Source organism: Hermetia illucens, chromosome 4, assembly GCF_905115235.1.
Source record: "Hermetia illucens chromosome 4, iHerIll2.2.curated.20191125, whole genome shotgun sequence".
NCBI classification, from domain to species: Eukaryota; Metazoa; Arthropoda; class Insecta; order Diptera; family Stratiomyidae; genus Hermetia; species Hermetia illucens.
Window position 1 is genome coordinate 116,772,730 of NC_051852.1, and position 22,861 is coordinate 116,795,590.

Genomic DNA, 22,861 nt, shown 5'->3' on the forward strand with positions numbered 1-22,861 from the left:
TGCGTCCATCTCTACAGTTCTGTAGACTAGGCTAATGCGATGAGATATGCAAAGAAAACAAAGAAGCGATCGATTATGAAGAGAAGGTTTCTACTACTACTATATGGTAGCAATTCTGGGAGAGTGACATGGGAACCTAGTTCCGTTGAAAACCCGCTTGTATATACAGCAAGAGGTAGAGGCGCCATTAACAACGTTCCACTACTGGAAGGTACAAGTGCTTTGGATAACTTAGCTGACGTTGTTCGTTGAAATGAAAACATGTGGACCCAATGCATTTTTAAGGCGAAAAAGATGGGAATGGACAGGATTACGGTAGGGTAGCTAAGGTTCCCTGAACTGCGGGTTCGTTAATGGAAATTAAGTTAAGATGTTGGAGTATGTACAAACTGACTCCATCCAGATCGAGCAGGCGGCGATTAACTCGAAATCTTGGCTGCACATTAATGAAAGCAAGACGAAATATATGGTGGAAGCCTTAGCATCGAAAACGAAAGAAACTACAGCAAATAGCACTGGCCAACTAAGAACGACAAAAATAGCAGAAAATAACTTTGAAACCGTACAAAAACGTCCGTTCTGCTCCAAACGTTTCACCATAAAGTCAAAGCCCTTACTGTACAAGAAATAAGTCTTGCCAATCCTCATGTATTCCTCGGGAACTTGAGATCTTAAGAAGAAAAATTGGCAACTCTTAGCCGCGTTCAAGAGGAGAATGTTTGGTTCCCTATATGAGGATGGTCAATGGAGGATTTTGGAGTACAGAAACCGTATTCTTAAGGCAATTAGCAGGCTGTCGGCTGGATTTTCACTTCACTCAATATAAGGTATGCGCATAATTCTTTTCCTCCATACTGTATTTTGAAAGCAAACCCTTCGCAGATGCATCAGTTGGACAGTTGAACTATTAAACGTATACCAAAGAATTATATAACAGAAAACCAATATCGTCAGTATCAACAACATGAAATAATAAACAGAAATATCATACAATGTTGAACCTCATATTCCACAGTTGAACTAAACAAACGATCAGCCTTTTTGGATTAGTCCATTTGTCCAAGCATTCATTGCTTACCGCCGTATTATATATAATAGTAAAGTCTTCCAAAGTAATAAATTTTTAAAGAAGACAATAACAAATAGAAAATGTATTTGCCAAAATAATTACCACTGAGCAATCTATATGTAATCAGAGCGGTCAGTGAGACAACCGTTTAGCAGGTGACATTTTATGGAAGTAGTAATGATGTTTTCTGCAATGGAAATTTGTTTACTAACATTCAATGCGTCCACCGTAAAATTATCCTACACCTCTGCAATGCTGGAAGTCTGAACATTTTATCACTCAGTTAGGGGATCTCAACTGTTGTGTGTAAACAATTTACTCAAAACTTCGATAACAATAAATAAATAAATTTTCCGAAATGTATTGCAAATTTAAATCCACCACAATCACACATTAGCACCAATTATCACCGGAGAATAATATTCATGGATAACTTTACCCGATTCCAGCTCTTTCAAATCCCTCCCGTTTTTATCACTATTATCACCAAATTCAGGCTTTTCCTCAAATAAATTAAATAGTAATTACAAAGTGCTGATTGAACGCCATCACCGATTGATAACACGCGTCAGTATCGCCCTCGATCACTGATCCTACAAACAACATGCGACTCAATTTAATTGATTGTGTAGCAATTTATTGCAATTAAGATACTTTCTCGTTTATACGTAAATACTCTTATACCCGGACTTAGTTTTGGCTGATTAAACGAACACGTTTCTACTGGAGCAGGAGGCGTCAGAGCGTTCAGCTGACATATTTACGAGTATGTTTCTTCAATGAGACGTTCAAAGTTAAGTAAAGATGAATGAATGGATGGAAGAATCTATTACACTTGTCGCTTTCAGCGGTATCGGATGCTTTATTGTACTACAGATTCATTGTTATGCCAATTAATGTTATTAACAATTTGAGAAATGAAAATATGGCGAAAGATAGCGCAAACATTACTCTGTAGAGCCATTACGAGTTTTAATCTAGAAATGGGGAGAATCCAATGGAACTCAAAGTTGGAACTGGAAAGCTTCCCTGACCCTAAGCAGTGATAGTGGTCGGAAAAAATAATCCCGATTAATTAGTGGCGGTCACATGACTTCTTGAATGTTATAAAAATCTTTATCAATGAGGCATTCAGGGTATATGATTTAGAATCCGAATGCTACCAAGGAGGTACATATACATAGGTATGTTGATAAGATAACAAAAAATTGAAAAACTGACTACGCACAACGCCAATAAAATCAAACTATATTCGAAAGAAAAATACTTCTTGATATGAACATGGTGCTCTCCATCTGATATAATAGGTTAAGACAATGTTCGAAGCTTAAATGATGCCAGATCGGTAACTTATTGTAGTCGGCAAGTTAGTTCTTTTGCCTTTATAGTATAGAGGGAACTCTTCCACCCACATATGGGACCGCGCAAAAATATCCCCTCATTTCTAGTGTAAAGCCGCTCAATTATGTAAAAAACATTTTTTTATAGAAATCGAAGCTCAGGAATTTTTCATTCCGATAGCAAAAAAACTTTGCCCGATCAGTGAAGAAAATCTGACTCTGATGTAATCCGCGAATTTCCTATCTTTTTACAAGATGCTCCTTAGTCATTATTTGGTTTAAATTGTTTTCTTACCAATCGTCTTCTTTATTCATTATTTCACCCAGTTTAAGATGGTGAAAATATAGCACTTTTCACAAACTTCACCAAAGTTGGTCCCAAAGGCATTTAAGAAAATGGGAGGAAAAACTCACTGTAGTCTGATAAACCATATAACACCTTGAACCAAAGTAGTGACTTTCCTTTGAAATGATGATTAAATTCATTTAAAGTGTTCAAAGTATTCCCTGCTTATCGTAAAAGGCCATTGATAGAATTTGCGAATAAGGATTGTTTCTGTCAATTCTCTCAAAACAACTGCTTGCGACTGGTAAACCAGTTTCAGATAGGTTTTTGATAGAGATATTCCAGCCCAGGATACGGAACACGAAAATTGCGTGTCTGACATAAATCATAAGAATGCTTTTTATGAACAACTGCTCACATAGGAACACAGGATCCCTAAAAGTGAAATTGTATTCATGATGAAGGATCTGAGTGCCAAGGTAGATTCTGGCAATACCTTACTCGTGCATACGACGAGAAGGCGATCTTGGTGATATCAACAATAACGATGAAAGTTTTATGGATTTCGGCTAATCATCACTTTCAGTCAATAACCGATCAGTAACCGTAAACTGATCAGCAACCGACACCTCATCAAAACGAATATCGCACATCAGTAGTAGCTTTAAGAATTTTCTTCTAGATATATGCACTCCGGCTTAGAAAGAGACCCTTATTTGATGGTGCGGAAGGCCTACCTAACTAAGAAAGCGAAAATTCTAAAGATAGCTGCACAATGTGCAGAATCGCGTACTCCATGACAAAAGGACTTTCACTATTTTGGTCAGGAAAGTAAAAATTACCGGGTATAAGAGGGGTTTGGGGGTATTCGATGTTGAACAAATTGAAAGCTAGAGTTCACTCTAAGCTTTTCCATTAGCGTATTCTCAAGTCACGCACCACAACTCTCCCTCCAACATAGTATAACCTTATTCTAACCGCTTCTATCTCAAGGTGCTCCTTTATCTACTCCCCTTGTGCATCCCCATTTCTAATAACTTTTTTTGTTTAACAATCCTCATTTTTAAATTAATCCTACTAAACTACTTTCTTTCATCTTTGAATTTCAAAATTGAAATATGAAAATTTAATAGCTGGCGTTTAAAATTTAAATATGATCTATCAAAGAGTGTCCGGATAGTTGAGGTTAAAGCACAAGGCTGTAGTACGGAAGGTCGTGCTTCAAATCTCCCTGCTGGCAGTGGGATTTGTATCGTGATTTGACGTCGGATAGCAGTCGACTCAGCTGTGAATGAGTACCTGAGTCAAATCAGGGTAATAATCTCGGGCGAGCGCAATGCTGATCACAGTGCCTCCTACAGTGTACTGTAGTGAACCGTTATGGTCTTGAATGAAGTACTCTAACACACTTCAAGGCCCTGATCCAATTTGGATTGTTGCCCCAACGATTATTATTATTATCAAAAATGGCAAAGTCTTCCTTTACCGTTCTAGAGCACAAAGACTTACGAATAAGTAGTAGCTCTGAAGAGTTTCGGAAAAATTTCATATTTACTTTGCTACTGGACCTCTGAAAGTATCGTTTCTGTGATAGTTTTTTATGTCCTCGCTGATGTTTATAAGGAGACCAGCTTAGTCTCAGCTCTTAAAATCAGCAGTAAATGACAACCATTCAGACAAAATGCTCCCGGTTGGAAGCCATTTATAGGATGGATAAGAAAGAGCCGGTCTAGGAACAGGATAATAAAATTTCGGTTGAGCGAGGGGATTCTAATAAAAAGGCGAAACGGAGAAATCCGAGTGCACTAGAAGAGAGGAACAGTTTCTGGACTGATTAGTCTACGAGGCCTTTTTTCGAATTTCAGCTCAACGTAAGTAAGTCGAACAGCGCTACAGATGCAGGCAAGCCTAAAAATAAAAATAACTAGTAAACAATTACCAACCGACGAGGTCAACATGAAAGTAAAAAAGTTTGCGGAGTCTTCAAAAGACAATCCCAGACCGGGGAGTCCCGAGCTGACTACCACTGCAGAAAACATTGAAAAGTCGAAAACTTGAAATATTCCAACTTGAAGAAAAATAGCCTGCAGAAAATATTGGAGTAAAACCCACCATCTCCAATCAATCAACTGGAAAACTCATGAATGCAATTTTTCGGGATTCTTAAGAAATCATATTTTTGTTTGTCAAAAAATCGATTTTTTTTTAAATAAAAAGAATTATAAAATTATAATCGTGTGTACTTGACCAGCTACACTAATGGAGTTTAGGAAAAAAATGATTATGCTTTTAGATGGTGTTTCAAGGGGATTCTACTCCTCGCGGCGGAGGACTTTCAAAAAATGTTATTTTGTTTGTACGGTCCTGAAGTCGTTATTTTATTATTCTTAAAGAATTACTTAATCGATTAGTATATTAGTTGTGGACTATAATGTAGAAATATGCTGACAGAAAATGCTTAAAAAAACCCTTTTTTTGGGAGGCTCCAAGGCTTAAAATTCGAATTTGATGTTTCGAATTGCTGTATTTATAATACTACAAAAGAATTTTATTTAACCACAAATTCTGTCCTTTTTCCCACGTATTCTCCGTAAGAGCTACAACAAACACAAGGGGATACTTCTATAAAATCTGGCCTTAAGATACGGGATTGGAGTGGTTGCCGCTTCCCATTGTCACTAGGGGCCATTCGAGGAGGCAGATGAGGAACTGTCTTGCAGTGGTTTTTCTCTGAATAAATCATGTCACCCGTTTTTGGAAGGTATTCGGGTCTACGCGCAAATAAACCGTTTATTTTACTTTCTTTTTAAACTTTGCTTCCATCAAAGTATTGTTTGCCAATTATTGTCCGCAAGATTTACGAATTATATGCCCTTTGGAATCCCTTGTTGCCTATCCCAAATGCAATAAGTTTTAGAGGCGTGAAGTTTTGTACATCACTGAAGTGTATAAAGTACCCACTTTCCCTAGCAAAGACAAGAGCGGGTGAGAGTCGATGGAAAAATTCATTACTGTTGGTTTTAGGTGCCCGCGGACGGCCGAAACTCGACATTTTTTCGGCTTTTTTTTGTCTGATTTGGGTCACACATATTTTTCTCCAAAGTGGCTACACCGATTCAAATGAAATTTGGTGGTGGGAACTATCAAATTCCACGCATGTAGTGACATAAATTTACGTGTTGTTTAAAGGGCAAAGGGGGATTGTAGAAGCTTTTTCCACCGAATATATTCATGTAGAGTGAAAATGTGCACAAGTGAGACAGGAGAGAAAAACGCTCAATGAGAGAAAATTACAGGATTTGATGGAGACCCTGTAAAGCTGGTTTTTGTAATCCTCGCAATTCCTTGAAAAAGTTTGAAACATTTTTCAGAAAGCAACATCTGATGACATAAATTGTCGCGTGGTGCATCGAGGTGAAATATCGGGAAAATTTAAGTATCAAAATGAAATCCGAAAGAATTATATTCTGTAAACAATACTTTTCCTTTTATTATCGTTGAAGTCATATTGCCTTGGCCAAAGGACGTAGAAAACTTCACTGAACCATGGCATCTTTCGTAAAACACTTAGATTCCACTACATATGATTGTTTTTTAACCAAACTCTAGATCTTGAACAAGTGGCTCGCACTATATTTGGAGAAGGATGCAAAGAAAGTTCGACTGAGGACAAATATCAGTTCAGATTCAAACCGGATATCAACAATTTGTACATATGATTACGTCGTTTATGCCAACGGTTGCTCAAGGTTGTCCAGCTCAAATTTTCTCTTTCCCCTGCCATATTCAAGCAGTACAAAGAAAATAACCGCCGTGGTTAACTCGCCATGCCCTACATAAGGGATTATTATAACCATATCAATACAAACTTTGTCGGTTTCCTTAGTAATTCGCTCATCATGAATAATTACTATTTTCATAACTGTCAGTATTGTAATGAAGAATGTTCATTTTTCCATGAACTTGGCAATAATTCGCAGCTCATTTTATGATAATCCAGTTGTTAAAATGCATTTTGAATTATTTTTTTTTTTTTTTTTTTATTTTGATATGCCTTTATGAATCGAGAATGAAATGTCTCTTCCGCATTCCCTTATTATTACAGTTACTACATTAAGTAGATGCAGATTGAGCGTACTTAGCATAACCCTTTAGGGAAAATTCATCATTATTTTATCATCATCATCAACGGCGCAACAACTGGTGTCCGGTCTAGGCCTGCCTTAATAAGGAACTCCAGACATCTCGGTTTTGCGCTGAGGTCCACCAATGCGATATCCCTAAAAGCTGTCTGGCGTCCTGACCTACGCCATCGCTCATTATTTTATAATATGAGTAATTTCGCCAGAATTTAGAACGGGGCAAAGAAACTTGGATTTCTAGGGCCTTGGGGATGTGCTTACAGATGATCGCACCGCTACGATAAGAATAATAAGATAAAGGACACACTACAAGGTAAAGGACACACTGCAGACGCATTTGTATTGACTGTTTTCCATATTTTTCCTTTAAAATCAACGCTCTATAAGTAAAACTAGCAACTTCATTGTTTTACGTAGTATACCTACATGCCTGATAATACAATCAATTTAACAAATAGAGAGCGACCAATAGCTACGTACGACAAATCACGTTTGTATAGTATATTGTGGATCAGATACACGTAGCAAAAGAGTGTATCTCCGATTACCCAGATATGTATTATCAGCAGCTTTAACACTCTATCGTTTGCCGTATTTCGTTTGCAACTAATTATTTTATTATCAGTGCACCCCTAACCTAGGTTAATTCGGTCTTTTTTCTCAGATTCTAATCTCAACATGTTCGTCATAATGCAAAAAAAATAAGGAGTCCCGTCTCTATCATGAGATTGCACTGTCAAGAACTGTAGAACTGTCAAGCATGCATACTTTAAAATATCCCTCAAAATTGTAAATCGCCATCCTATGCATATGGTCATGCAAAATCATTTACTCTACATGCGTGGCAGTTCCTTGCGCCCGTAATTTCATCCCATTTAATATCGGTAAATGTAACTCTTTTCTAATATGAATTGGAGTATAATGACATCATATTTTTCTCCATAACATAGATACCATATTATAAAAATTCAATACGATTGCCACAATTCGACCTAAGCACCTTTTTTCTTAACAACAACACAAATACTTCCCTCATATTACTAGGTGAAATCTAAATACCAAGTAGGCGCTTGATTTGATCGATTATTTGATTTAAATTTAATTAACCCGGATTCCTACATTCAAATTTCCAAAGTGATTTTTTGATTAATATTACAAACAATTCCAAGAAAGATTTCACACCAACGTAATCTTGATTACCATCTTATCTTATCGAGGTATTCAGTTTTATTATTTATTGCATCTTTTTCAAGACCGTATTATTAATAATTTCCTTATCGCATTTAGATGAAGGTGTTAACACTCCTCAATATATTTTTGTATCTAATAAAATTGTTGAGCTAAAATAAAATTTCAAAGTTATTTCATTGTCTCAAAACGGGGATAAATTTAAAAAAAAATTTAATGTAAGTAAAATTGTGTCATGTGATGAACGTATTGGGGTAGAATACTTTTTATACGCAATCAACGATAATGGTGTTGTATTGAAAAATAACACAAGATGCTAAATTGGTCCACAAAAAGGGCACTCTATCTTTTACCTTTACAGAATTATTGCGCTTTTCATGACTAGTGTCAAAAAGTTTGACCTTCCCAATAAAATCACAATTTTCCACCCCCTCAATCATTAATCCCACATTTGGCACACTAACGTAACGGTACTCTAAACTTACAAATCTGCGAAGTTGGCAAAAGTTGCTTCATTATTTTAACTTTCAATTCACATGTAAAAATGGTGGGCTCAATTATAGAAAATTTACGAATATTACGCATTAAATGGCAGAAAACGTGTTCTTGAGGTAGAACAGATTGACTTCGATGTTGTAGTAAATGCGAACGGTGGAAAATTTACTACGTTTTCTACCATTCAATGCGTAATATTCGTAAATTTTCCATAATTAAGCCCACCATTTTGACATGTTGTTTTATAGCCAACATAATGAGGCAACTTTGCTGCTTTGTAAATTTAAAGTACCGTTATGATATTGCATTTAGAAATTTAGATGAAAAATCAATTTTAAAAATCCTTTATAGCTATATCTTTGAAGTGATGATTACCTTTGCAATTCAAAAAATATCCATTTATAAGAAATTTTATCTAGTTTAGTGTATCAAATGTGGGATTAAATGAATGAGGGGTCCAGGTCCAGGCAGTACCACGTCAGCCTAAATATAAGTCAATCGCCTTTAAATTTATATAGGACTTAGGCAATTATTTATTAGTTCCAATCTAATGTGCATTAAAATGGTCTATGTAACTGCCTCCCGCCTGATTTTTACGAAACTGAGAGGAAAAGATTCATTTCAATTTCTCGGTCACCTCTAACAAGTTCCTTTATTTGCAAAAACTTCTCCTTGATGAACATTTAGGAGACCTAATGCCCTTCCTCAGAGCCAATCACCACACATGCTGGATCTACAATTCTGTCTACTAAATACATTGATAACCTGACCATCCTATCCTCGTCATAGAAAAAAAACCAGAGCATCAAAGAGTATCTGCACCTCACTGTTGATATTTTATGATTAGTTTTATCATTGTAATAAATTAATCATATAGATCATTAACCAAGGTAGGCTGGATGTCTTTTAAAACCGCCATGCAGGAGCAGGATCTATCATTTCTGTTAGTATATAATAGATCAATATTTTGGAAGTTTACGCCTCTAATCTCCCCATAAATTTCCTGCAGCAATTGATCTACAATAATAATAATAATCGTTGTAACAACAATCCAATTAGATCAGGGCCTTGAAGTGTGTTAGAGCACTTTATTCAAGACCGTTACGGTACACTACAGGATTACAGTACTCTATAGGAGCCAATGTGGTCAGCATTCCACTCGCCCAAGATTATTACCCTGATTTGACTCAGGTACTCATTCACATCTGAGTCGACTGTATCCGACGTCATATCACGATACAAATTCCATTGCCACCAGTGAGATTTGAACCGCGACTTTCCGTACGACAGCCTTGTCCTCTAACCACTCAGCTATCCGGAGACTGGAACTCTAACACCCAGCAAGAGAAACTCAACGCGGTTTGCGCCGTGCTATTGCACTGGTCAGGGAAGTAATAGATGTCGCAGAACGTACTGAGTTTAGAAGTGCATACCGCATCACGAAAGAGCTTGCGTGTGGTCGCAAATTGTTCGATGATTCAGTGCAAGACATAATCGGTCGACCTCTCATCCACGATGACGAACAATGGAAGAGGTGGGAAGAACACTTCACTTCAATTCATATCTCGTGAGGTTCCTCCTCTTGTGGATGATAAGACTAGTAACCGTAACATGCAGATACGGATTGTTCCTCCAAGCAGAAGAGAAATCATTTCGGCCATCAATAGCCTCAAGTGGAGGAAAGCCGCTGGGCTTGGCGATCTCCCAGCAGAGTTATTTATCGTTGTACCTGCAGTTACTGCAGATCTGCTACTTCTTCTCGTTCGGATATCTTAGGAAGGCGAGATATTTCCTAGAGAGTGGATGAAGGGGATGATCGTTAAGATCCCAAAGAAGGGGGAACATTTTGAGTGTGACAATTGTAGGGGTATCTGCATACTACCTGCCGTTGCAAAGATAATGGCTAAAATGATCTTGAAGCGCATTAAAGAACATATTGAAAGCTCGATCGACAGAGAGTAGGCTGTGCAGATGACGTGGTTGAATTAAATAGATGATGACAACTGTCCTTAATCACCTCGCCTACGTTGATAACATCTATTTGCTATTTCCCCGGGTCATAGGCCTCGGTCAAATGGCTCTGTATTTGGGAAGACAGGCAAGTAAAGTTAGACTGAGTGTAAAAAGCAAAAAAACCTCAGTTTGACGGGACTTAGCACTCACCCTAACGGGTAGAGCATCGAAGGCGTCGATCAATTTGTGCATCTAGGAAGCGTAGATTCTGCCAATAGTAGCACCGAACTGAATGTTTCCCGATGCACTAACAACGCTAGATCCGCTTTCGTTGTCTTATTTAAAATCGGGAAATGCACTTATCTCAACACCAAGATCAAGTTAAGACTGTTCTGTGCTAGTGTTCTTTCAGTGCTGCTATATTGGATTAACACGTAAAAAGTAAACTCCACTGTCACTCAAACGCTCTAAGCATTCGTCCATACCTGTCTGCGTCATTTCATCGGAATACGCTTCCCACATACTATCACAAACGAAGAACCTAGTCGGCGCCAAAGTGGCAGTGAATAGGTCACACATTAAGAAGGGATCTCAGTAAATCATGGAGGGAGTTGAAGCGTATTTCGTGTTACCGCGAACGATGGCGCGTAGGTGTGGCTGACGCGCAACCGTTGTTATATATTTTAAGGTCAACCATTTCAAAACCTTACTCCCTACTTTTTTGTTCCACCTCAAAGGCTATTTTTAAAGTTTAGTAAGTGTGATCTTTTATTCGATACTCTATATGGCAACACTCAAAGCATAAATCACACCAATCTCTTTTACATACATATATGATGGGCTGGGTTTTTACACAATTTTAAAAAGGATAACCGTTCCTTTCAGTTTAGTTTCTAGAGACTGCTTCGCTTTTAAGCTTCGCCATTAAGATATCGCCAAATCCCTAGGCATGTTATAAAAATTGAAACAAGATATATCAGTATATAACTAAGCAAATCGAGGGAACAGGTTCACTAACGGTTCCCTTATGCATAAATGAAGTCTATAGTTGCGGGGATGCTTTCTGTTTCATTTCAAAGGGAATACTCGGTTTAACCCTCCTCACCGCACTTCCCCACAAATAATGACAAAACTAAAACCTGCTTCGGAAAGCATCGATTTATACCCCATATGGGGCACCCCCTTCACAAAAACCCAATATAGAATGACATCACTCACTGCACACGTGGTTGTCCACGTTTACGCTTCCACTAAATGTGTCTTAATAAATGCAACGGTTTTCGAGGAATGCGCGGGTGATAGAGATAGATAGCAGACATTGAATCGATTCTAATAAGGTTTCATTTTATACAGACCCTTACAAACAGTTGCTGACATTGTTAAACAGGAACACATGCAGAAGAATGCAAATAATAAAACTATGGCCGATTTTCCTTTTAAGCAGCACCCCAACAGGTATAGTGGCGAAAAACCTAAATCTACGTCAAATGTAGCCGAAATTTACAACCCTGCATACAAATTTGATGCAGCGGGATCACTTGAAAAAATCACTATCGAAACCACCACTAAACTATATAATTTTTTAACGTTGCATACACTGTTCACCAAATCCTCTCCTTAAACAATGCCAGATATATCACCAGCTAGCTCAGAATCCTTGTATAACAAGTGAAAAAATGTTTGAAAAGATTTTGAGGAGGTCAACTGAAGAAATAGAAAGTATGAATCGGGTCTTTTTGGAAATTCATTAAGGATACTATCCCCAAAAACTCTTCAACTTTACACCCTCCTTTTAAAACCTGTCACAAAACAGTTAATACCTCACTAAATAATCACGAAGTATAAATCAAATACTCGTCGAACCTTACTCACTTTCGCAACATGTTCACAAACATATTATAATTTATTCTACTCATTTCACCGGATAATTATGCTTATCACGTATTCACTCAATCAAAACTAAATTATAAACTTGTAAGTAATTGTGCAGTTAATCTAGCGAGATTACATTCGGTTGAAAATTAAGTCACGATTTAACCAATGCCATAATCATTAAACGACTAAAAACTGCCCACGGAGTGGCATATTCACTGTTATCGCTGAAAATTCACTAAGAGTAGAAAAAGCTTGTAACTATTGCAATTGCTCAGTAATCCAGTAATACAGTAATTTCACGCTATGAAGACTTAACTTGTAAACATGAATTGCCTTAAAAATAATATAATTATCCAAACGCTAAAAAGTAACTTACAAAGCTCTAACGACAAATTGAAGATTTGGAGTCAACTTTTAGATGAAGTCTAGCTAACCTTTCACGCTGAATATCTGAAAATTGACTGATTCCACTAATTAGATTCACGCAAGATTTTGAGTATGTGCTCTGATAAGATTTAGAAAATCCCATGATATATGTATGTATGAATACATTTAAATGGTGAAGTAGCAATTTCAATGTTTAATCTTTCCGATACCCGACAGAGAATAAGATAAGCGAAGCTGACAGGGTGCTCTGTGTGATTGCATGTACCTTATTCAATCGCCACTCAGTTTTCATCTCATGGCAACGATTAAAACGCGATGCTATTCTAATCAAACTTCCCCTTTTCTTCAAGCAATTTCAACTACTGTTCTTAGTCGCTTTGGACAATGTTGCAATTCGTGTTTTTTCCTATGGTTGAATGACCATTATGGAAGTTTAAAGTCAGCCAAGGAAGCAACGAAACATGACTAGTAGGTTATTGGTAAGTTTAAACAAATAAATTTAAAAATTGTACATTCAGATGGAAACCGGCTACCCAGTAAACTGTATTTTAATGAGGTGATATAACTTTGATATATTTTATAATTCATTTTTTCCGATAAAGATATCAGATGTATCAAATATAGCACAACTATTCAGCGTGACAAGATACTCGTTGCTGCAATGTTTCACATTCATTTTTGCATATGTGATTTCGATTTCGATTCAGTTTTTTACATCAGACAGAGAAAGGTATTTATTGGGAATATTTACGCTGATGAAAGGACTGTAATGACTTAACATATATGGTTGTGGCTCTATTGTCTTAAAGTAGTTTTCCAGGTCAAAGACTACATTCGTATCTGCGAAACGTCCAAGACTTCAAAAGCTCTCAACCAAACGCTCCGGCCCCCAATGACTAAAACGCCTATCTCTGATCGGGCGGTTTAACGCTTGTATATCGATTTGATCGGCGCACACCACAGGTCTCACGTCGGAAGCATTGGTGCAATAGTTATTCTAGATACTCTCTCAAAATTTTCATTCGAGGAGCCGACCAAACGGTCGACCGCGAATTTGCTGACAGAATACCTGAAGAAGAAAATCTTTCATGTGTTCAGAATCCCAGAATCGCAAACGTCTGATAATGGAATTCGGTTTAGGATCTTTCGAACTAGTATAGCATTGACATATTTATACCACATTGTAATCCCCGCGGGCCAATGCCTCGGAGAAAGTGAATCTCTCGCTGCTATCTGCGCATATATCGGTGCAGATCAGAGATTGGGATAAAAAGTTGTCATCTTTCAATTGTGATCTTCGTTCAGAAAGGCACGTTCCAGCAGGGACTTGGACTTTGGACAAAATGTTGGCAACCGACCCCCCCCACCCCCCCTTTACGAAGGCATAATACGGATCTATAAGTCTGTCTTCAGCTCATTCTCCAAGTATGAGAGACACAGACGAAGGGTTACTACTTACACTCCCAAGTTTGTGAATTTTAAGCTTCTACAATCTGCACAATGTGACAAGGCGGAACAATGTCAAAATGGGTCAGAATTTCATTAAAACCAAAGGTCAATTGAAGAGTCGAAACGGTTTAATATGAACTAGAGGACATGGACAGCAGGCCTCAGAAACCCAGCTACCCTGTATTAGTCCCGTCTATTTGAGTCTTATAATATTTTTCCGCGAGCAGGTCTCGGAAAACCAGCTAGAGTATCTGTGGCTCAGCAGCATGCAGATAATCTCGATCGCCTTTGCTCCGGAATGAGCTGACGAAAACACCCATTTGTTTGTAAGCAGTATTTTTCCTTTGGCAGATGATTATTTCATGCTCTTTTTCGCAATTTTAATCACAAAATTCTCTCACTTTTGAATTTCCCGAATCCCTGAGACCTATTTGAATATTACTCCATTTTTAAAGATTCAAAAAAGAATATTAACCATTTTTGTTGTTTTTCCAATACATTGCAAATATCTAATCATGTCGAGTATTAGCAAATGCATTTTTGGCGGCACGTCTCGGGTTATTGCGAAAAATTGATGTTTGGAAGAATTGCTGTGAAATTAACTGACCATGTGGTTTGGTATTTTTGGGGGTTTAAGTGCAAGGTTTGTTCGCGTTAAGTGCCGGTAATTAATCTTCTCTGGAGTTTTTGGAGATAAAGGAAGGACTTCTGGGATTATAATACAGCCACCAAGGCGATTTGGACTTCATGTGACGGTGCGTAAACATTCAAAATGAGGAGTTTTAAACCGTGAAAAATTCCTCGAAGTTGTCATTTTTGGTGTTTTTGTTTGCCTAGGGTTCGGATTTGTAATAATTTGCAGTAAAAAAGTATTGCCTCGGATTGAAGTTGCACGAAGAATGCTTCCTGGATTTTCGGTTCCTCCAAATAATGACTTACGAAGGAAGAGATGTAAAGATTGGTTTTTCCCCGCTCTTCTCGCACTTTTCGGGAATTCCAAGAAAATAAGGTTGACTGAAGTGTAAAAGAAGGAGCAGCGAAGCATCATTTAAAAAGACGTAGATACGGATATTCGGGGCAAGTGTTTCCACAATATTGTTTGAGTTCATTGTGTTCTTTTATTAGAATTGGATTCATACGGGACGACTTTGCAATAAATAAATCATTCTTCCTATTTTCAAAGTTGTCACTCTTCGTGTTCTTGACGTTCGCCCATTTTTTTGACAAAATCAAGGGGCTTTAATTTTTTGGCTACAAAAAAGGAATTGTATCCAGAGTTTATGAGCTCCACACACGCAGTTGAACCGGTATTTTTTTTACTTTCCCAATTTAGCCTCGCGCCCATTTATTATTTTATGCGATACCTCATTTAGTAATTCAAGCAAACTTTTCCCTGCCTCGTTCCTTCTCACTTGTTGCCAACGTTAAGAGCCGTCTGCGTTCTAGCAGTATTCAAATATTTTTTTGATGAAGAATGAGCTTACTAATGGCGTGTACATATCGAGACACAGGGAGACCCCAGACCTGGCGTCTATGAGATAATTTAAGTCTGGATTCGCTAAGATTGTAGTTATGGCATGTATTAGAAACCAGCTTTTTCGAGGCCCTGATCGCATAGAACGTATTGCATCGGCATTAGTAGACGTGTTCGTTCTGGGATCAACTAAGCGTAGGTTAGGCTTCAGAAACCTAAATTAAGAGCTTCGTCACTTAGATGCACCCATTCCTGCCTATTACCCGCTGCCTTGCACACGTTGCACTGGTATAAATTCTATGAAGAATATGAAAACACAAACCAAAGTGGCAGAAAAGGAAAAAGAGCAGTACGAAAATGCATCCCGCAGCGATGTAGATACCAATTGGTAAAACACACCGGTCGACTCCATCGTACGCACAGGCAAATCCAAAGGAAATCTCGGAAAATGATGCGACTGCCGGTTCGAAGACGAAAGCTACAGTACTCTGCAATGATTCTGCTCCAAAAAGAAGCCCAAAGGAAGTCGCGGGCAGATGGCTTTTGACTTAGGAGGAATGAAGCTCAGTGTACTATGCTTCCCAGAGTTGAAGTCCACTTCAAGCTTATTCGAAAATGTGCAAAAAGTGTGAAGTGCATGTAGTCTTCAAACTTCTGCCAGAAAAACGTCCGCAAAGGCATAAGAAAGGGACTGGACCTCATTTTCTTCTGCAAGTGGACATGTACAACAACATAAAATTAGCGAAAAGTGGAAGCAATCGTACTCTCAGCTGAAAGCGCCCTAAGCAGCAAACATACTGCGGATAATCCATTGCAACGTGAGCTGGGTAGAAAGCCAAAGGCGTACGACGCCCCTGCTGGAATTTTTATCAGGGTAGTTTTCAGGGCAGAAAAAACAAGTCGGGATACTGGAAACCTGGCCGGGGGGGGGGGCTATAAAGGTTAATCTCTATGCAGGATTTTCCATTCGTACATAGCTAAGAATACAAAATATTCCGTCATATTTTTCCAAACCCCAAGATTCACGTATATGCATACAAATCAACGACATAAATACTGTGTTCACCATAAATAAACAAATATTGTCTATTACCACATGGCGCCTCTTCACGCATTTCCACTTTACACAAAAGCATACATAAACACATATGTTAGGTATTATAGATAAATCAAAAACCGCTAGCAACCACAACACACATGTCTATTATATTGGTTACTACCGGTAAGCTTTATTAACATATACATATACATACGCATGTCTACTTGAAGAGATTGGCACTGAAATCCAAATAACTAAAAATAGTCGAAAAAGGAAAACTAAAACATTCCCACCAACGAATGCGAAACTTTGACCTCCTACAACTTTGTTAATAATAGGAGGATTGCCTTCAAACTTCGCAGAATTATGTTCTATATTATCTTCTATGCTAGTGTACTCCTGGGATGAACTTGAGGGGGGTTTTCCGGTAAATTTCTAAAATATGGTGATACACTATTATCAACTTTTTTTGTGCAGATATCGGAATGGGATATATTTTGAAGCCTAGATTTCATATAGTTGCATCATTGGTCTGAAAACGAAACCTGTTTCACTTTTTAGGGCACACTTTCTGTGCCCTACCTTTCCTAAGTTTCACCCAATATCAGTTTCGAAAAGTACTAATTTCATTTGATAACCCGAATGACCATGTTCTGTGAAAAAAAATTTACACCCTCCTTTCGCATGTATGGGGAGCCCCCCTTAAAATTCAAGACAAAATGGCGCCACTCACCGTATGTAAAGGGACACACAGACCGCATGTTTCCAAAATTCGTAACAATCGGTTCAGTCGTTTCTGAGTAAATCGGATGTGACGGACAGACAGACAGACGAACAGACAGACATTGAACCGATTCTAATAATGTTTTGTGTAGGAGAGAATAGCCAAGGAGAAACGTCTGCCTAAAGTGGATACAAATGGTGGAGAAACAAAGGGGAATCAGACCAACAGCTCTGTACACTGAATCGAAGGATGGCCAGGTCTTTGCCCAAGTCCTTGACAAAAAACGCTAGAAAATCAACTCAGAAGAAAGTGAAACAGATGTGTCTTCCACCCATGAAAATCAAAGGTTGGCATAATTCGACAACCGACAATTGAACGTTCTGTGAACCAGCCACGGGACTTATAGAAGAAAAAGCTTAGGTTTCTAGTCCTGAGTCTTAAACTTAATTAATTTATAGAACAAATCAACAAGCCATCATTCGTGAAACTCCAAAAGAAACCAATCCGATATGCATCACCTCTGTAATTTCTCGAGGCCAAAAGCGTGATGTACTGTACATTGCCGAACAATATGCAAGGAAACCAAGCTCTTAACAACGATAAAATCAGGTAAATCGGGTAACATGTAGGATAGGAATACCAGCAGCCACCACAAAGTGTTGCATGTGTTTGGACTATAGGGACACATCAACAAACTGGTGTATGATCATCAAGATGACACTGCCAAAGCCTACAATGTGACTAATCAATATGTAACGAAGTACAACCACCCACAGATTGTTAGCACAGTTCGCTGCAGAGGTAAAAGCTGACCGAATACTTACCAGCGAAGCAGACCGCAATAAACACCCAGCTTCATGTCATCTCAACTGATCACGTGCAGCTGCCACCTGAATTCCAAATGGTGCCAGGCTTCGGATTCAGGCTCAAAAACGATGGGATGACCGCTTTAGTGCCAACGTTTTTCATATTCTGTCACCCAAGCAGACGATGCTGGACTTTCGACGTAGGACGCCTCGAACGCGGCTGCTTGTGTGGTTGGCATATTAAAACATTCGAAGAAGCTTCGAAGACATGCAGAGCCGTACTGGATGATACTTCGGGCATAGGAGAGCTGCAGATGACACTGTAATAAATTTAACTACAGCCAGCGGAGCTTGCCATAGGCAGTCATTTGTAGTGAACCTTCTATATGTTAGTATTGATTAATTGCAGAAGAAGTGTCTTAAGCTCTGTGGTTTAGCACAGCATTCAAATTGTTACAATGATGGAATTCTGTTCAACTAAAAAAAACTCGATGGGGCAATAAATAAAAGCAAAGTTCGGTGCAGGTAGAACTTAATCGAAGGATCCGTAGGAATTTAATTATAAACTTGTCACCCGAAAAAATTGAAATTCTGAACAAACTCTGTTCACTTAAGGCCGAATGAATGAACATCTAGTTTGGTTCGATGTTAACAACGTGTCAAGAAAGAAATGAAAGGGGTAGTCTTTTCCATCCAAAAAAAAAGGAGCCGGATTTTAACGATTTCCTGGCAGAAGTACACAGACCGGCGTTCACCATCTACCGAACTGACTGCTGGGCACATTCAACGCTTACTTGAAGAAGGCTTTTTTTCCCTTGCCTCTGGAAAGTAGCAAGGCTTAAGCTGGTCAGCAAAGGCAAAAGAGACCTTGCGCTGTTGCCTGCATATCAACCACTCTGTATATTCAGCACAATCAGGAGTAAACTTGGCAAAGTGCACTTATCCCCTATGAGATCTTAGAGGACGAGAGTAGGATGGAGATTACATCTGGCATAGTACAAGAAACAAGCCTGGGGTGGAGCAGATGCACGTTGCAACATTTATTGTACAGTTGAACAGGCGCAAAACGGAATGTACATATTCGACTAGTAAGAAAATGGATGACTGATCGTGATCTTAATTTCAGCCTTGAGCTGGAAAAAAAGAGGACCCGAATCTTCGTCCTGATGCAATCGCCACGACCATTCTAGATTAAAAGCCAACGGTTAAGCACCTTAGATTGACGTCCGACTCGAAGTAATACCGCTCACATTTTTTTCTTGTGGAACGGGGCTGGTATTCGTCAGCAGCTCTATGCGGAAACAGAATATCTCGTTTGGAATAAAGTTACCAACGAGAACGCTAACAATTGAAACTGAGTAGTTTTGGTGATCGCTCTAATAGGAAATCAACATCAGCTGGCCTATTGACTAGAACACAGAGTTGGTACCAAAAGATGAAAGTAGCTGGGTATTCTCACGGAATTTTGTTCTCATTATAGAATAGGAAACCCGCCTGCTTTGGGTACTGTCAAAAATCTTCTTAAAATAGGTGATAAGCAAGTGGAAGGAGAACCTAAACTTAGCAAGCAGTGCGAAAAAAAATCCAAAAACTCGTTAAGGAGGATCCACAGCGGAACCTCGCCTGCTTCCTCACGAGCAAACTTTAGAGGTCCTTTGGAGTTTCCACTTTACAATTACTGTAGCTATTCTCTGACAGCAAAGAGCGCCTATATGCTCCTCAAATGCCCCCCCACTTTTTCACTTTTCTTTTTAAGGGAAATCTGTCTTAGAATTTTGAAGGAGATTGCATCGACGGAAGGAGATTGCATCGACGGAAGGAGATTGCCACAAGAGGTCGAACTTCACCGAAGAGAGAGAGAATCATGGTGAAGATCTTCCATCCCTTCAGCTGTTTATCATTGTTCGCGGAAGATCTATCGGGCCATACAGCGCCATCGAAAGACTTAAGATCACCTGAAGCTCTTCCCTGATGGGTATACAGGAGCGTAATGATTGCCAATTGTGGCAGTTTTTGCTTCAATGACTAATGAAATGGTGGAATTCCTCGTATTATGGAGTATACTACTTTGCACTTTTCCTACTTTTTCACCGTAATTAAGTTCTAGCACATCACATGTAGCCTGGCTCAAAGTCCTTAAGCTTCTTAAGTTCATTAACGCACTTGCTCGTGTCTGCAGCGAACCACCTCTTCTAATATTCTTTTGAGACGTGCCCGACAACATTACACAGGCCAGAAATAAAGCTACTTTTGATGATGACCTAACACTCAACAATATTGTCAGGCGAGTTGTTCAGAATTTGTGTCGTTTGCGTAAAAAGAAAAGTTTTCCAGTGCTAGACCACAGCCTAATTACGGAAACGGTCCGTATGGAATTCAGGCTCACTCAAGCGAAAGTGAGTGATCATCAGATGGTAGCTGTTGACGCTTTAGTAGTAACAAAGTTTTGAAATTTGCAGGTTGCTAACCCAAAAATTATTATCCCTAGAAATTGAAAGTCTTCAACATGAAAAATAGGTTGTCTTATTTGGCTACAATTATCTTTGTTAGAGAAATGCCGTCTTTCAGGAATCGGTGTTTCGGAGTTTCTTTTCTTTGGTGAGATAAGGGGAGGAAGGGGAAAGCTGACTCCAGAAAGACGGCATATGTTTGATAAAGGTAATGGTAGCCAACAAACAAAACTCCTCCATTTTTTCTATCCCTTGTAGTCTTTTACGACAAGCAGAGAATGATCTGAGTATCCCAGGTCATGCGAAATCAATATAAAATTCGATTTATTCCAAATACACTCGATATATATGTAACACATGAGAGCTCCAGAAGAAAATTATTATAAAAAATTTGATTACTAATAACATGCTTCTGTGTTCAATTTCACTAAATTCCGGCAAATGAGAGGTTAAAACAGGAGATCAACGGGGCAGAATTCAGGACGCGAAAGCCATTATATTCTACCACCTTCTATAATACTACCAAGCGAGCTAGTCGTATGTCGACTTAATATAGAGCGTGTTTACCGTTGATTAAGGGCATAACCAGAAACCCGGCACAGTTAACGAATATACACCTATAAATTCACCGCCTTACTTTATGAAGCAAGATGGTACGTGGCCGCCCACTATTAGTCTACGTTTGGAAAATGATCGGATTGCAATTGTATTTAGTGATGCGAAATTAGTGATCAGGAGGCTCCTTAGAGAAGATAAATACGAGATAAATTCCAAAGCATCCTTTCAAAGGCAATAAGATAAATATATAAATATAAAAACATTTTTCCGCTTTCCAAAAGTCTACACGAAAATATTAGAGACACTTGCTAAGTAGAGACAACAAAGCCCTCTTCCACCTTACAAAACCATACTAACAATGACCTTTTCGAAGACAGATATGTATATATTCACTTGAAAGCGAGAAACAAAATCATGGATCTTTTTTCAGCTGAAAAACCTGCAATATACTATGATTCAAACTGTTTATCACGTTGTTTAAGAGATTAAAAAGCAGAAAACCACCAAATAAGTAAGTTGGGAGAAACACGTTTTGAACAAATCGTGACTTGGTTCACTGAACAAGTTCACGGTGGAAATATAAGATTTTATATACTTTTCGCACTATTTAAGTTACATTTGTTAGTCCACTTTAAATGTTACGAACCACAAATCCTTCATAGCATGGATAGTAAAAATCACTTTTCCACCACTATTACTCACCACTTAAACTCAGTTACTGGATACCTCCTTTGATATTAACGAATATCTAATCACAGAAAACACATTTAACTTTTAATATTTCATGCTCCTGTTTTTTCCATTCATCATTCAAACACTTCAAGAAAGTAACAGAAACCGGTTTGAATAATGAGAGGATTATTCTTATTATTTCTGGATTCTAAACTGGATTTTTATAAAACTATAACTTCCTAACTACGTAGGCGTACACACTATTCAATACAACTGAACCTAGTCTGCGTTTCGTTCATAGATTAACAATTAGATGTCCGTAGCCAATTTCACCTCTAGAGCCGCAACACGTCTTATAATTGTAATCCGAGTACTCGTAATCAGCATAATGATTGACATGCAACAAATACACCTATAATTTTGGAGGAGTGCAAATTCAAAACGGAGACAGCGTCAATCAATCCAGCAAGCCTTCGTACCCGCACAGTTTGAATCAAAACTAGAGACTGGCAGTGTGAAGACCAGAAAATCGATGCAGGTATCCGCCATAAAGTCAGATTTTGTCTTACCTTTCAGAGATCGGTTTCATTGTAAAATCACGGTAATAAATCAGTAGACCAGGGGAGTTACGAGATACATTTATGGTACGTCTTCTCGTGAACTGATATTTCTCGTTTCACTTTCAATGGAACTTACAGAATCATTTACCAGTATTTCTACAGTTCGTGTTTTATTTTACAATGTATTATTCATAGGATACTATACGAGTATCTACGAGTGCCAATACCCATAATCTAATTCATCTGCAAGTTTTCTGTCTGCTCAGTTACTTGACTAGTGTATCGTCTTAGGTTTGGATCGAAGTGGAAGGGATTCAAGCACAATGTGTTCAAAGGTTCCTCTGTAATCGCCTATTGTATTGATAATTTCATAAAATTACATAACGAAAAACGC

General features: G+C 38.3%; 1 protein-coding gene across 7 annotated transcripts in view; it reads right to left on the minus strand.

Moving 5' to 3' along the window:
* LOC119653681 (protein 5NUC-like) overlaps nt 1-22,511 on the minus strand; it is a 42,759-nt gene extending 20,248 nt beyond the window's left edge. Inside the window, exon 1 of one of the 7 annotated variants that reach the window (XM_038058537.1) lies at nt 22,477-22,511. In XM_038058537.1, the coding sequence (XP_037914465.1) occupies nt 22,477-22,496 (20 nt within the window). In that variant the 5' untranslated portion in view covers nt 22,497-22,511. Of the gene's footprint in view, nt 1-1,281; nt 1,485-1,508; nt 1,786-12,345; nt 12,560-12,724; nt 12,873-21,881; nt 22,418-22,476 lie in introns of those variants that run through there. The other 6 variants (XM_038058541.1, XM_038058538.1, XM_038058540.1 and 3 more) reach the window with 6 other exon arrangements.
* Nucleotides 22,512-22,861: the final 350 nt, after the last annotated feature.